The sequence below is a fragment of the Pseudochaenichthys georgianus genome, chromosome 1 (genome assembly GCF_902827115.2).
Source record: "Pseudochaenichthys georgianus chromosome 1, fPseGeo1.2, whole genome shotgun sequence".
NCBI lineage: Eukaryota > Metazoa > Chordata > Actinopteri > Perciformes > Channichthyidae > Pseudochaenichthys > Pseudochaenichthys georgianus.
In genome coordinates, this window is record NC_047503.1 from 46,610,082 (window position 1) to 46,626,669 (window position 16,588).

A 16,588-nucleotide genomic window follows, 5' to 3' on the forward strand; every position below is an offset into this window, starting at 1 on the left:
AGGTTCAAAATGCTCCTTCCTTCCTCTTTACATTATTTAAATACACAGCTTGTTTTGCATAAAATGAGTTGTGTCCAAACTAAACCTTTCTAAAGACCACCTCTTTTAGTTCTCATGTCTTCCTTTTGTGTAAAAGAAAGCTAAATCACTGGTCTGTCAGGTAATCTCAGCAGTGAACAAACTAACTATACTACTATCATTCACAAAGAGACGATGGAAAGTTTGCAATATTACTTTTCCCATCAAAGAAACTGCATCAATATCACGACATAAAAGATGCATTATTTTAGCCAATTAGAAAATCTAAAGTAGAAAAGTCCATGAGTCAAAATAGATGAACAGTCTGCACCACAAACTGCAGCTTGACTAAACTACATGTCCCACAATGATAAGCAGGACTGTGGCTGTGGGTGCAGTTTTGTTTGTCAACCCGGACCCATACATGTTTTTCTTTACTGTAATGATATCATAAAAGGAAAGACTAAATACGACTAGCTGCCACACATTAATAAAACACCAAACAGCTTCATTATTATTGTGGAAGAAACTTCTGTGTAGCAATGCATCTGGAGTCACCGACTCATGAAGGAGACACAGGACGAGCAGGAGTTCTGATGTCAAACACTGAGATTTAATACAACTATCGGCCAGAGAATTCACATCACAAGTCACACAGTCAAAGGTTCTGACTGCACGGGTGGGTTGCCATGTCAAATCTGAATCCGCCTCTCATCCTAATAGACCTTTTAACCAGCTTACAGGGAGACAACCCCCACATTGGGGAAGGCATCTGTGTCCACCGGGAAGCACTGAATCATCTTTATCTGACTCTAGGGCTCTTGTGACCGAGAGTTGACCGGTCATTAAACTGGTAAGGTCAGCCACAGCTGACCGTTCCCATTCCTTAACATAACAAGAGCTAAAATATAAAGTACTGTTGACAAAGGTTTTATAAGTACAACATGATATAGCAACACCCATTGGTCTGTATACTCTTTATTTCAAGTTGAAAGGTTGTCTCATGTTTTACAAGTTAACAAGTTACTTAAATTGCTTCTTTTTTTTGGTAAAATGGAAAGTAAAAACAATGTTGGTGTTCTATTGCCCTCTGAATAATGACATGCAGAGTCGTATCAATCTACTCCATTGTTAAACACCAATCCAAAGAACAAATAAAAGATTAAAAAAGTGTGTCCTTACTTCTGTACATTTAATTAAATAGGCCATTTAATATACATACATTATGTTTATAATGAAAGGCATTAAATAGGCTATGTAGTCATTAGAGCCAATGCTCAAACACCACAACAAGCTAAAGTCACATATCTTCACAGAAAGAAGCCAATAGGAGCCAAGTGTTCCATAGGGATGTCACTATGTTAAGGAAGTAAACAAAGGAGTCCAATGGAGAAACTCCCTCTGGAGGGAACACAGGGAGGTTAGCCTTTGCAGACCATTTACATGCACACAAACTTATAGAACACACTACAGTGAAGGGAAAACCCAATATGGTCCCTATAATAAAAATGATGGGCTGTAGATTCCTACTGTGTCCTGGTTGTGTTGATTGTGCTGTACAATGCAGTTGAGTCCTCCGTGGCAGACATCTGACTTCTGTTTTTCAAAGAGAAACATTTATTTAGAAGTTTTGCAGATTAGATATCGTACAAATGGCCAAACAGTGGTTGTAAAACACGTAAAATCAGATCAGGCAGATGCAAAGGTGAACAAGTGTCGATTTTATTCCAAGTCATTTCAACGTTAAACTCAGGGTAATGTTCCCGTGAGAGCATCTACTCACCTCGGGGCAGCGCTGTTAAATTTGACCTCAGCGTACACAACACTATCCTCGATGTTGGAGGAAAGAGGATCTGATTGGTTTTTGGAGAACTGGACATTGGCATAGAGAAGCTCCTCCTGAGGACTCTGAAGGGCAGATATTGCATAGACAAGATTACCTTAAATGGGTTTGGGTCTGTGTTGCAAGGGTATATGTGAAGGTTAACCTGTTAAGCCCGGAGCCTGTTTTTCAGGCCTGAGGCTCGTAAATAACATGCCCAGAACAAATGACTTCACTTCTAAAAAGGGGTAAATGAATAATTGTTTTTCTCAAAGCAATGATACACCTGTGAGTTGGCTGTAGAACTGTCAGAATCAATATAGGTGTTTTTATTTTAAAGTAAATTCAGATTGAACATAGTAAAACATTTTAAATTATATTTTCCATCCAAAAGAAAAACGCATTACTTATAGTGAAAACCACCCTTGAATGATGGGATATTAGACCAAAAGCTTTAGGAATCCAAACTATATCATATAATAATTACCCTGTATCAAGATTGATGCAACAAAAGTGACATTTGACCTTTTTAGAAGTCAAATTTGGGTGTATTTTCCGTATCTCTGGAACACATTGGTCGACTTTGGTGATTGACACCACTTTTTAACCATTAGAGCCAATAGAATCGAGGGGGGGCTCCTAAATCAACCTAAACATTACCATTGAGGAGTGAGTGATGTGCACGCAGTTTTCCCAAAACTGAAAGCACTATATGAGAAATAAGTTTATTGCCATAAATGTTATGATGGATTATGATGAGTAATCATTTCAAAGTGACACAGAGACATTGGATTAACCTTCAGCAGCATAAGAATATGCATTTTACTGCCCTTGAACATAACTTTTGATCAGAAAACAGAATTGTTTTGCTAAACCTCTCTAAAAAAGGTCAAATGAAACTTGTTTTGCATCAATCTTGATACAGGGTACTTATTATATGTTATAGTGTGGACTCCTAAAGTTTTAGTCTACTATCCCATCATTCAAGGGTGGTTTTCACTATAAGTAATGTTTTTTTTGGACGGACACTATCATTTCTATTTTTTTACTATGTTCAATCTGAATTTACTTTAAAATAAAAAATATTCTATATTGATTCTGAATTGTCTACATCCAACTCATGGGTTTATCATTGCTTTAAGAAAAAAGATTATTAATTTACCCCTTTTAGAAGGGAAGATATGGTCATTTGTTCTGGGAATGTCATTTTCGAGCCTGAGGCCTGAAAAACAGGCTCCGGGCTTAACTGGTTAAGTGGCTAAGAATACCCAAAGGATTTGGGTCTGTGTTGCGAGGGAATATGTGAAGGTTAAGAATCCCCAATGTTCCCCAAAACAATCTTGAACTTTACTTGAAGCTCTGTCTTGGAGTGGCAGTAGCTCAGTGTGTAGGCCTGGGAACGGAACAATTGCTGATTCAAGTCCTGATTGGACCAACAAAACTGTATGTAGACTCGTGCCAGTTTACCCTCTGGGACTGTTTTTCTACTTTGAATGCATCTTTTAAGACATGAAGAGATTTTGTGTAGCCTAGCAATAAGATAAGACTTTATTTATCCCAACGGAAATGGCCAGAGCCACAACAATACAACAAACACAGCAGCATAACAGCAAAACTGTACACTAAAAGTGCAGTAAAAAGAGCAATCAAACATCTACAGGAAACATAGAGGGTCACACAAGTAATGGAAAAATTACCAGTAATTAGTAGTGCAAACATTTTTATAAAAAATAACTGAACTGTTGAAACCTGTTTTGCTTTTGTTGATTATTATTCTTTCTCACCTGTTTGCTGTTTGGCTCTCCGGGCTCAGATGATCGCTTGGCAGCTTTCTTCTTCCTGGTTAAAATAATTAAACAATAAAGTTTTAGCAATGTGCTAAACTGATTAATGAAAACAATATTTTTCATGTTACTTGTATTGGTCATTAGCCGCTTTCACACCAAGTACTTTGCCGTACTTAGTTCCCAGCACTTAGTACCCCCATGGAACTAAGAGCAGATCGCGTTCACACCGTAATAAGTTCCCTGAGGGAGGATTAGGCAAATGAGCCTCTGACGTCACTTCTTCTTCTTCTGCTTTGGATTTACTGGCAGGCCGTAAACAACTTCACGACGTATACTGCCACCTGAAGTCCCCGGCCGGAAGTCCCCGGAGTTGGAGACTGGCTTCAGTAGAAGCTGCTGGGACTCCCGACTCTGAAGCCTTCCAAGTAAATCGCCAGAACGCCGACTAAATGCTAATTTCGTTGACTAAAACGAAATATGTTCGTCAACAACCTTTTTTTTCCATGACGAAAACGAGACGATGACGAGACGGCAGTAAACAATTAACTGTAACGAAATCATGCAATATCGTTGACGAAAAGTGACGAGACGAAAATGTAGTTTACTAAATAAAAACTATGCCAAAATCTCTCTTTACTTTCGTTGATGAAAAATGAGGAGACGAAATATTATCAAAGATAACGTTACATCTCTGATAGTCAGTTTTTCTCCCAGCAGTTCCATTTCCGGTGCTGCGGCAGGGCAGCAGCTGTGTGTCTGTGCTGAGCGCGTCGGTAGATTTTAATTACACCGGGCAGCGGCACAATGTGAACTGTCAGGAAGACTCGCGTCTAAACTCATGGTCCAACTAACCTTATTTAACAGAAAATTGAATGGCAACAACAGGGCTCCTGTCACCTATGACCTCTTTATCTACACCCGGTGCAGCTAAACGCCGCCACCCAGTGTTCATAAATAATATTGCACTATACATATAACTTAAATAAACTGACACACCAACAACACCCATAAAATGGCTCCTACACTTATTGTGAAATACGTTTGACTAAAATGACAAATGATTGGTTTTGGCTAGACCAGTTTGACTGAAATGTTCTATATAATCTGATGACTTAAAAAAGACTCAACAGTTTTCATTGACAAAAAGTAGACTAAAATAATTAGTTTTCTTTGACTAAAATAAGACTAAAATGCTCAGACTTTTAGTCGACTAAAACTTGACTAAAATGTTTACTGTTTTAGTCGACTAAAATGAGACTAAAATGCTCAGACTTTTAGTGGACTAAATCTTGGCTAAAATGTTTACTGTTTTAGTCGACTAAAATGAGACTAAAATGCTCAGACTTTTAGTCGACTAAAACTTGACTAAATAAAAACAGGATGAAGGTGACTAAATATGACTAAAACTAAATAGCAACATTTAGTCGGGACCATGGCTGCTGGGCCCGGTACTTGAGCCAGAACCATGGCTGGAACTGGAACTGGAGCTGGAACCATGGCTGCTGGGACTGGAACTGGAGCTGGGACCATGGCTGCTGGGACCGGAACAGAAGCCTGGACCATGGCTGTGTGGGCCGGTTCTGGAGCCGGAACCATGGCTGTATGGGCCGGTACTGGAGCAGGGACCATGGCTGCTGGGCACGGAACCGGAACACGGAACCATGGCTGTGTGGGATGGTACTGGAACACAGTACCATAGCTGTGTGGGCCGGCACTGGAGCACGGAACCATGGCTGTGTGGGCCGGTACTGGAGCACGAGCTGGCCCCCTGACCTTGCTTCTTTTAGAGGTTTTTTGGAGGCTCCGTGGACCTCCAAACGCCAGGCGGGATCCCAATAAAGGGTCAGAAAATGGAGACTGGCACTCAGCGCTACGTGAAAAAACTCTGAGCCATTCAGGCAACAAGCTCCTCAACCAAGGCATGTTGGCCACCTCCATTTGTGCCTTTTTGAGGATAGCCTCTTTGTTCCTTCTAGACGAGGTTCCACTCCACTCGGCATGATAACACTGAAGGGAGAAATCCAGATCGAACAGATCCAAGTAAAAATCATAAAAATCCGCTGGGTCCATAGTTGGTCGGTTCATTCTGTTAAGATCGCCGAAAAGGTAGGACCCAAAAGCAGACTACAAAAAGAGATAAAAAGGTCTAGAAAACAAAAGCGAGCTTTATTCAATCATCCATCGTCTCCTGCTTATCCGTGGTCGGGTCGCGGGGGTAGCAGTTCCAGCAGAGAGCCCCAAACTTTCTTTTCCCTGGCGACATCAACCAGCTCTGACTGGGGGATCCCAAGGCGCTCCCAGGCCAGCGAAGAGATATGATCCCTCCACCTGGTCCTAGGTCTACCCCTTGGTCTCTTCCCAGCTGGACGTGCCTGGAACACCTCCCTAGGGAGGCACCCAGGTGGCATCCTAACTAGGTGCCCGAACCACCTCAACTGGCTCCTTTCGACGCGAAGGAGGAGCGGCTCAACTCCGAGTCCCTCCTGGATGACCGAACTTCTCACCTTATCCCTAAGGGAGACACCAGCCACCCTGCGGAGAAAACCCATCTCAGCCGCCTGTATCCGCGATCTCGTTCTTTCGGTCATGACCCATCCTTCATGGCCATAGGTGAGGGTAGGAACGAAAATGGCCCGGTAGACAGAGAGCTTTGCCTTCTGGCTCAGCTCCCTTTTCGTCACAACGGTGCGGTAAACGACTGTAGTACCACTCCCGCTGCTCCGATTCTCCGGCCCATCTCACGCTCCATTGTTCCCTCACTCGAGAACAAGACCCCGAGATACTTGAACTCCTTCACTTGGGGTAAGGACTCATTCCCTACTTGGAGTGGACAGTCCATCGGTTTCCTGCTGAGAACCATGGCCTCAGATTTGGAGGTGCTGATCCTCATCCCAGCCGCTTCACACTCTGTTGCGAACCGATCCAGTGAGTGCTGAAGGTCATAGACCGATGAAGCCATCAGAACCACATCATCTGCAAAAAGCAGTGGTGCAATCCTTAGTCCACCGAACTGCAGACCCCCTCCCCCACGACTACGCCTCGAAATCCGATCCATGTATATTACAAACAGGATTGGTGACAAAGCGCAGCCCTGGCGGAGGCCAACCCTCACCGGAAATGGGTCCGACTTACTGCCGAGGACCCGGACACAGCTCTCGCTTTGGGAGTACAGAGATTGGATGGCCCTGAGTAGAGACCCCCTCACCCCATACTCCCGCAGAACCTCCCACAGTAACTCCCTGGGAACTCGGTCATACGCCTTCTCCTAGTCTACAAAACACATGTAGACCGGATAAGCATACTCCCAAGCCCCCTCCAGGATCCTTGCAAGAGTAAAAAGCTGACCCGTCGTTCCACGACCAGGACGGAATCCGCATTGTTCCTCCTCAATCTGAGGTTCGACAATCGGCCTGACCCTCCTTTCGAGTACCTTGGAGTAAACTTTCCCGGGGAGGCTGAGTAGTGTGATGCCTCTGTAATTGGCACACACCCTCTGATCCCCCTTTTTAAAAAGGGGAACCACCACCCCGGTCTGCCACTCCTTCGGTACTGTTTCCGACTTCCACGCAATGTTGATGAGACGTGTCAACCATGACAGTCCCTCAACACCCAGAGCCTTCAGCATTTCTGGGCGGATCTCATCCACCCCCGGGGCTTTGCCACTGTGGAGTTGTTTGACGACCTCAGTGACCTCCCCCCGGGAGATTGGTGTTGATCCCCCGTCATACTCCAGCTCTGCCTCTAACATAGAGGGCGGAGTTGCCGCGGCTTCGGCAATAGAGGCTTTGAACACAGACGACTCTGGTTCAATGTCCCCAACCTCCACAGGAATGCCCGAAAAGCTCCGCCGGAGGTGTGAGTTGAAGGCCTCCTGAACTTGGGCCTCCTCCAGATGTTCCCTGTTCACCCGAACCACACTTTGGGCTTACCAGGTCTATCCAGAGGCTTCCCCCGCCACTCGACCCAACTCACCACCAGATGGTCACAAGGAAGATACATTACCAAAAACCTGACCGTGACTGACATGGAGGGAGACAGGAAAGACAAGCAATGAACCGACAGGGGAACACAGGGAAAGACTAAATACAGGGAGGGGTAATCACGGGATGAGAAACAGCTGGGTAAGGGAGGCAGAAACACAAGGGCAACAGGTGAACACAATGAGACAATCAGACACAGGAGGAAAACAAGAGACAAGAAGAACAGAACAGCTAAACAAAACCCATTACCAGACAGACAACACTAAAACCGTGACATAACACCAAGATCGTGACAACTAAACGGGAAAAGTATGGGAAAAGTACTCCGGTGTGAAAGCGCCTATTATCCTTTCCTAATAACTCAATGCAGTCAAATATCCAAGATAATTGCTGACTTCTGGAAAGCACTAAATGATACAAACACACAAGTTTGAACTATTTCATGGTGTTCCTGACTGTGGGACCTGTTATCATAAAAGAAACTCAGACTCATTTTTACATTTCAAGATCAAAGACCTTTCTGCTTTCAGATTCCCACACATTTAATCCTCCATCTTGCGGTAACCATTACATTACATTTGACCTTTTAGATGCTTTTATCCAAAGTGACTTACATACTCTCAATACTGTGGACATCTCCACAGGTGCAATTTGTGGTGAAGTGTCCAATAACGACAAGTTGACTGCAGTGGGAGTGGAACCAGCGCTATCCCACTGCGCCACAGCCTCAACTAATCTTTAATAGGATATGACGATCACATTTCTGAAAATTCAGTCTGACAGTGAGTTTGAAGAAAAGGAAGATATTGAGATGAGATATAACTTTACAGTGTTGTCCTAATTTACATTTTTTATTGCCCAATATTATCAAAATATCCAGCATACCGTGTTTAGTGCTTTCACTAAACATTACCTGAATGACAGTGGACTGCTTACCAGATCAGTAAAAAGATAGAGAGGAGGATGACTGACAGGACAACAGCAGTGGTGATTCCAGAAGCTCTAGATCTCCATGCTCCTTTGACAAGACAAAAAACACTGACAGTTAATGAAGCTTTTATGAATATAATATGAAAAGAAAAACCTAGATCTTACAATTCAATACATTGTGTTTTCTGACAGTAAAATAATAATGGTTCTTTATCAACATATCGTTTTTTATCGGTATTGGTTTTATCAAGTTGAGGTCTACATTGTTAGGGAATAATATGCCTAGGTATTCAACCTTTGACACAGTTCATCATTTTCTCCTCTCACTGTGGCGGGAGGAGCTTGGGTATTTCTGCTATCCCTCTTAAGGGGTAGGAGCTTGGGTATTGCTGCTATCTCTCTTAAGGGGGAGGAGCTTGGATATTACTGCTATATCTCTTAAGGGGTAGGAGCTTGGGTATTGCTGCTATCCCTCTTAAGGGGGAGGAGCTTAGGTATTGCTGCTATCTCTCTTGAGGAGGAGCAGCTTGGGCGCATTGTTGTTGCCAGTCTATGACCGAGCACAAGCCGCCATGAGGTAGTTTACTGTTCAGGTTCCCTGGCACACATTCTTTCCTATGGACGAGAGCTCTAGTTAGATTCAGGGTCCATAATGTTTAGTCTCACTGATGAGGAATGTTGATTATTACACTCTGAACGAGTTAAAACCTCGAGCTGCAGAAAGAGTTCTTCAGAATTGGTTTGGCAACCGCTGTGTCAACTCGTGACACACCACCTGTCAACTCTCCGGCCGTGACTCCAAATACACCATCAGTGTTTGACATCAAAGCTCCTGCTCATCCCGTGTCTCCTTCATGAGTCGGTGACTCCCACTGCATTGCTACACAGACGTTTCCTCCACATACACTAGTCGAAAATATTGAGCATGATCAGAAACAAACCTCAGAAAAACCGTTTCCATATTTTTCATGCATATTTTCTTTTAAAAAAGTCTGATTTTTGATTTTTTGATATACTTTATTAATCCCCGTGGGGAAATTGTTTCTCTGCATTTGACCCATCCTAGTGTTAGGAGCAGTGGGCAGCCATTTTGAACAGCGCCCGGGGAGCAGTGTAGGGAACGGTGCCTTGCTCAGGGACACCTCGGTAGCACTTGGTCTTGCCGGGACTTGAACTGGTGACCTTCCAATTGCCAAGCCAAGTCCCTATCGACTTCGCCACCACCGCCCCCATTCAAAAGAGAGCTGTGCGTGTTCATTATTTTGAAGTGAAACAAAGTCAAAATCAAGAATTAATTTGTCACAGTTGCAGTCGGACACATTATAAAAAACAAGTGAAGAGGTTAGTTGGCTCTCTGAGTTTACTGCAACAGGACCCAGATATGTTAATTGTCATAATCCTGTTATCATTTTGTTCTTTTTAGTTTGGTGCGTTTAATGAAACCTACCAGTCAAAACAATCAGATGTAAGGTGGAGTTACTCCGTCCTAACTTGTTCTGGGCTCCGCAGGAATAACTCCCACTGTGTTCAGCTCTGAAGTCAGTGATGGTGAAGGTCTGTCCTGAAGCTTTTGGAGAGTCTTTATCCTCCTTGTACCAGGTGTAGTTAGCTGCTGGGTTAGCATCACTGCTACAGGTCAGAGTCATTGAACTGCCCTCCTCTATCTCAGCAGAGGGACTCGCTGACACAGATGGGAGCTTTGGAGCATCTGGAGGAGATTAGTTTGCACGATTAATGCACAAATTGCACCCAGCTCATCAGGAAAACATCTCTCCATCAAGGGTCTCAAAATTAGCAGAATTTGAAATTGAAGTAAGTATTTCAAGTGATAAAAACATGACAATTATTGAGACACTGTATTTCCTCACATTTCACATCAACAGAGATCCTTTCAGATGTCCGTTTCCCCAGCTCATTCTCAGCTGTACAGTTATACTCTCCAGAGTCAGAAACCTGGATGGAGCTGAAGAAAAGCTGTCGTTCTTTAGTGAGTGGATGAAGTTTCTGATTTCCATTCTCCTTGTACCAGGTGTAGTTAGCTGCTGGGTTAGCATCACTGCTACAGGTCAGAGTCACTGAACTGCCCTCCATGATGTCATCAGAAGGACTCACCGACACAACGGGAAACTTCAGAGCATCTGGAGTAGAACACAACAATTCTGTGAGGCAAATGTCAGGTGCAATGTATGTGGAAGGTGATGTTAATTACACCGTGTAGCGCACTCACATAGCAAAGGAGAGCTGTAATTTTCGTGTCCTTTCAAAGCACAAAAGATGATGTCTCCAGGATAAAACTGGTCTTTATATAAAGGTCTTTGCTCTTTGATGATTTTCTCGTTCTTGAACCAGACGTAGGAAACACCAGCTGGACTGCAGCCGCTGCGACACTTCAGCTCTGCATAGGTGTAAGACTGGTGGACTGTTGATGTGATCACCTGCACCTGCAGAGCTGGATATGTTTAACATTACAAATAAAAAGTGAAATACTTTCAGACATAAAAAATAAAAAATATTAAAAATAATAATAAAAATATTGTTTTTAATGAAACTGCTGCTGCTGTGAACATCAGTGTGTGTTGATCAGTACCTGTGACAGTCAGAGTGGTACCAGGTAAATCACTCCTCCATTCAAATCTTGGTGTTCTGAATTTGAAGAGATACTGAGCTGAATCTGAGTCTCTCAGGTCAGAGATCCTCAGAGTGGAGCGTCCTCTCTCTGTCTCAAGGATCTGAACACGACCTGCATACTGGGAGTCTTCACTAAGGTCCTCAGGTTGAGAGGGATTCTGTCCCTGATGACTACGCTCAGGACTGAACCAGAACTTAGATTTAACATCGTCTTCAAAGCTGCTGTACGTGCAGGAAATGTCCACTGATGATCCTTCGAGGGCGCAGATGCTTCTCTCAGTGTAAATTACTCTGTTACAGGTTTGACCAGTGACACCTGAAAAACAAAACAATTTAAAATGTTGTCAGTGAATGTGTATTGCAAATAAGCAGTCTTTTAGGGCACATGTGAACAATGGAAAACATAACTGTGTGCACACATTTTTTAATAAACATGCTTTAATCACTGTAAATGGTTTATATTGGGTTACACACATTGCTGGGATTCACAATAAAGTAATATTTAAATGTGTCATAAAAAGTATAGTATGTCACACAAAAGTCAATCAAATCATGTTATAATATTCCATATAATCTCATAAAAAGTCACAGTACAGTTTTTCATAAAGACGTCATTTAATAGTGAGTCACTAAAAAAAGTCAAAGAAGAAGAAAGAGTATGTAAAAACAATTGCATGGTCTTTGCAACATCTCTGCAATGTTGTTATCAGCAGTATGCTTTTCTTCTGAGTGTCAGCTATTTCTGACGAACAGCTACTACTGAATTAAAAGCTTTGAAGGTAAAGTGCAATAACCTACAAGCTCCACCAGAGGGCCAGAGGGAAACACTCACACACTGGAGGCGAGGGGAAATCCTCATGTCCTCGCACAGCGCAGGAGTAGCTGGATGCAAAACCAAAGTAGACTGAATAAGAGAATGTTTCTTTTGCCATTTTCCGCCCATTCTCATACCAGATGTAGGAAGAACCATGTGGCAGGCGACAACTGGTGTAACACTGGAGCTTAGACCATGAAGATGAATGCACCTGCACCTGCACCTTCAGATCTGGATCTTTGAGGGGGAAAAAGTGTTTGTTATTTATCAAATACCCAAATCAAGGTTACAAAGTCTAAAATAAGATAAACATGAATGGATACAGAGTTGTAAATAACAGTCTACATTATAACAGCTACCTTCCACATTAACTACTGGTATGCTGTATAACATCAGTGAGGGTTGGTCAGTACCTGTGACAGTCAGAGTGGTTCCAGGTAAATCACTCCCCCATTCAAAGCTTGTTGTTCTGAATTTGAAGAGATACTGAGCTGAATCTGAGTCTCTCAGGTCAGAGATCCTCAGAGTGGAGCGTCCCCTCCGTGTTTCAAGGATCTGAACACGACCTGCATACTGGGAGTCTTCACTAAGGTCCTCAGGTTGAGAGGGATTCTGTCCCTGATGACTACGCTCAGGTCTGAACCAGAACTTAGATTGAACATATGCATTGCTGTACGTGCAGGAAATGTCCACTGATGACCCTTTGAAGGCACAGATGCTTCTGTCGTTGTAAATCACTCTGTTACAGGTTTGACCTCTGACACCTGAAAAACAAAAACAATTTATAATGTTGTTGTTTTAAATGTTGTTGTTTTAAATGTGTTTGTACATGCTGTACGTGATGTAAAGCCCCTGTGTTTCAAGGACCTTCACAGGAGCTGTGTACTGGCAGTCTTCACTAAGGTCCTCAGGTCGTAAAGGATTCTGCCACTGATGAGTGACTGAACCAGAAACCATATGTGATGGATTGTTATGATAGAAATCCTATACATGTAATTAATGTCAACTAATGACCCTTTAAAGGCACAGATACTTTTGTGCCTGTTAGAGAATCGGTTGGAGATTTGACCGTCAACACCTCAAAGATAAAACATTTGTTGAACTGAGCTGATACAGCTCCTTCTCTCACAGCTGTAATACAGAGCAGGTTGTTGAGTTGCTTAAAGCAGAAGTGATCATGGAGAGCGAGGGGCCAACAATAGAAACTTAACATAAAAAGGGGAAGTGGGTTTATTGATATTCAAAGTACTTGCAATCATTGCGCCATGGCGTTCTGTTAGTGAAAGACTGTGAAGTAAACTCACAATGTGAAGGAGACGGGAAATTCTCATGTCCTTTAAGAGCGCAGGAAAAGCTGTCAGCTGAATCAAAATAGACTGAAAAAGCAGAAGATGTTTCTGCCCGAATGTTCTGTCCGTTCTTGTACCAGATGTAGGAAGGATCATGAGGTAAAAGACATCTGCTGCGACACTGAAGCTTTGCTTTGGAAATACTCTGGTGGATCATTGTTTCCATGACGTTGACCAGTAGATCTGGATCTGAGAAGGAAATAAAACATGTAATAATGATGATTTATATTCATATAAATACCACAAATTATTCACAGTATCTATAATGGGTGTTGTTTCACCAGAAGGTTCATTATATAGTAGCTATTGAACTAAATGAAGACAATATCAACCAAAAACACACACACACACACACACCCCCCACACACACACACACGCGCGCGCACGCACACACACACACACACACACACACACACACACACACACACACACACACACACACACACACACACACACACACACACACACACACACACACACACACACACACACACACAGCAGGATTAGGTCGGACCACTTGCATAGCAGGAAACATCACACTAAGTTCAAACATTCACAGCACAGTACATATTTAACATTTATATGAAAAAGTTACCTGTCACAGACAAAGTGACTCCTGGTGAAGCAGCAAAACGCACATCTGGTTGGTTAGTTTTGAACCTGAACCTGTACTCAGCTGAGTCGCTCTCTCTCAGGTTTCTGATTTTCAGAGTGCAGATGTTGTTTTCACAGAGATCCTCTACACGACCTGCATACTCTGAGTCTGTTTTCAGATCTACAAGTTCACCATCTTTCCTCTGAGTAAACCAGAAGGTTTTCTGTACTGTGTTGTCATATCTATATATTTTAGATGGGTATGTGTAGATGCAGCTTATTTCCACTGTTGATCCATTCACTGCACAGATGTTAGTAGAAGAGTAAGTCACTCCCCAGCCATACTGACTCTGAACCGCTGAAACACAGAGCACACCAGAAACTAATTCAATGCTTAGCTAATATCAGTAAATTAGACAAAGTGGATCAAATTACTGATGAGATTTTGGGCAATGGAAACATAGATAAGCTTAAAATGACCCAACTATCAGCAGTCATTATCAACAAAACGTCCTGATAATGCGTCAATTTAACTATGCCTAAACTAGAATATAGAATACAAGTTTGTATTATATTTGATCAGTTTTGGATACATGGGAATTGTCAACAAATTGTATTAAAGGTGTATTTTGTGTCAAAAAACGATTTATAGAAAGACATAAAGAGCATAAACACATACAGAGACACACTGTCAAAGGACCTTCAATGAAAAACAAGGTCAACAGTCGATTGAAAATAAAATAAACAACTATCTATGTGTAATATATCTCTCTTCGAAGTGCTTTGAATAAGTGTAGTAAATGTTGTACAATGATAGACATTACCTGGCATACAGAGAAGGAAGACAACAAATCCACTCGCTGTTAAAATCATAGCGGCTCCTCTCGTCTCCGTGTGGCTATAAAATAAAGAATAATGACAAGAAAACAGTTCTACATCAACTTAAAGGAAGTTCTCTTGAACCTTAACGTCCTTCTGTGGGCTCGAGAGTGAAAAGATTCAAAATGCCCCTTCCTTCCTCTTGACATTATTAAAATGCAAAGCTTGTTTTGCAAAAAAGGTGTTGTGGCCAAACAAAACCTTTATAAAGACCACCTCTCTTAGTTCTCATGTCTCCCTTTTGTGTAAAAGAAAGCTAAACCAATGGTCTGTCAGGTAATCTCAGCAGTGAACAAACTGGGAAAAGTTTGCAATACTACTTTTCACATCAAATACATCTTAAGTAGAAAAGTGCATGAGTCAAAATAGATGAACAGTCTGCACCACAAACTGCAGCTTGACTAAACTACATGTCCCACAATGATAAGCAGGACTGTGGCTGTGCTTTCCATCGCCCAGTCTGCCTTTCCTGTGTTCACCTTGTCATGTATCTTGACAAAAACTGGACGCTCACCAAGTTATATTCTGTTTCCAGTGTTTCTATTTCCAGCTGACGCATACAATTATTCAATGCCATGCCATGTAGGTTAATTAATGAACAGAGACCGGACATTGAGAACTGAGAAGTTGATCCAACTCTGGCATTGCCACATACAGAGTCATTCATCTAAGCCAGGGGTGCCCACACTTTTTCACTTCGGATGAGGAGGTGAGGCCCCCTCATAACTGCATGAGCCCGTATGTCACAATACAACTCAGACTGGCTTACCTGTACGTCAATCAAGTGGCAAATGCCATAGTAAGGATGGACGATAGGCTAACTTTAAAACAAAACAAAAGCCATGCGATCTACCCACACTACCTTCGCGATCGACCGGTCGACGTATTGCACCCCTGATCTAAGCAGTAAGATCCAGCTTCACTGAATGTGAAGGAGCTATTTCAGCATCAACATCTCTTATCATCTGCTATAGTTCTTTTATCCAGTCAATACATCTGTCCTCGTTTCATCTCTTCACAACAGACCCAAACATACGACTGCCGTATCAAAACCTTGACAAAATGCTGAAGTTTTATATTTCAACATCCACCCTCCATTAATTCCTTCCCCTTTCTACCTCATTCTTAGCCTCATCCCTTCAACCATTTGTCCCTCCTTTCCTACATCCTTTCATCCATGTATCCCTTTCTACCTATATCCCTTTATCCATGTATACCTTGATTCCTTCCTGCCTACATCCCTTTGACCCTTAACCCTAAAGGCCCAGATCCATATATCCCTTTTTCCATTCATCCCCCCCAACCTACATCCGCTTTCTTTCTCCACCCTTCGTCCCTACATCCCCTAAAGATTCCTTCATCAACTCATCCCTTCCTTCTTCCATTCATCCTTACTTGCCTAAATTCCTTGACACTTAAACGCTCGACCCTAAATTCCCAAATCCATGTATCCCTTCTTCCATTCATCCCTCCCTCCCTCCCTCATGTCTTCATCCCTCCCTTCATCCATCCTCAATACCTACATCCATTCATCCCTCCTTCCCTATATCCCTTTATTGATTCATCCCTCCCTTTCTAGTTCCCCTTTTCCATTCATCCCTTGATTCCTTCCCCACATCCCTTGTTCCATTCATAATTTCCTCCCTAAATTCCTTGACACTTCATCCCAATATCCCGTCATCCATGTATTCGTCCCTCAAACTTCATCCCCTTTTCACTACACTCCCTCATCCAATCCTTACTTCCTCCCTTCATCTCTCCATCCCTCCATTTCTACTTACCTTCAT

The 16,588-nt window shown here is 42.6% G+C and overlaps 1 protein-coding gene across 1 annotated transcript; it reads right to left on the reverse strand.

Annotated features, from left to right (window-relative positions):
* Positions 1 to 609: 609 nt before the first annotated feature.
* LOC117451207 (uncharacterized) lies at positions 610 to 14,927 on the reverse strand. Its single transcript, XM_034089392.1, has 13 exons — positions 14,747 to 14,927; positions 13,924 to 14,280; positions 13,284 to 13,517; positions 12,393 to 12,743; positions 11,998 to 12,216; positions 11,125 to 11,481; positions 10,765 to 10,986; positions 10,406 to 10,675; positions 9,985 to 10,245; positions 8,544 to 8,625; positions 3,625 to 3,679; positions 1,802 to 1,926; positions 610 to 1,614 (listed from the first exon to the last, which is right to left on the reverse strand). Exons 1-13 carry the CDS (start codon positions 14,793 to 14,795, stop codon positions 1,545 to 1,547), a joined length of 2,652 nt encoding a protein of 883 aa, XP_033945283.1. The 5' UTR covers positions 14,796 to 14,927; the 3' UTR covers positions 610 to 1,544.
* Between the last annotated feature and the right edge of the window lie 1,661 nt (positions 14,928 to 16,588).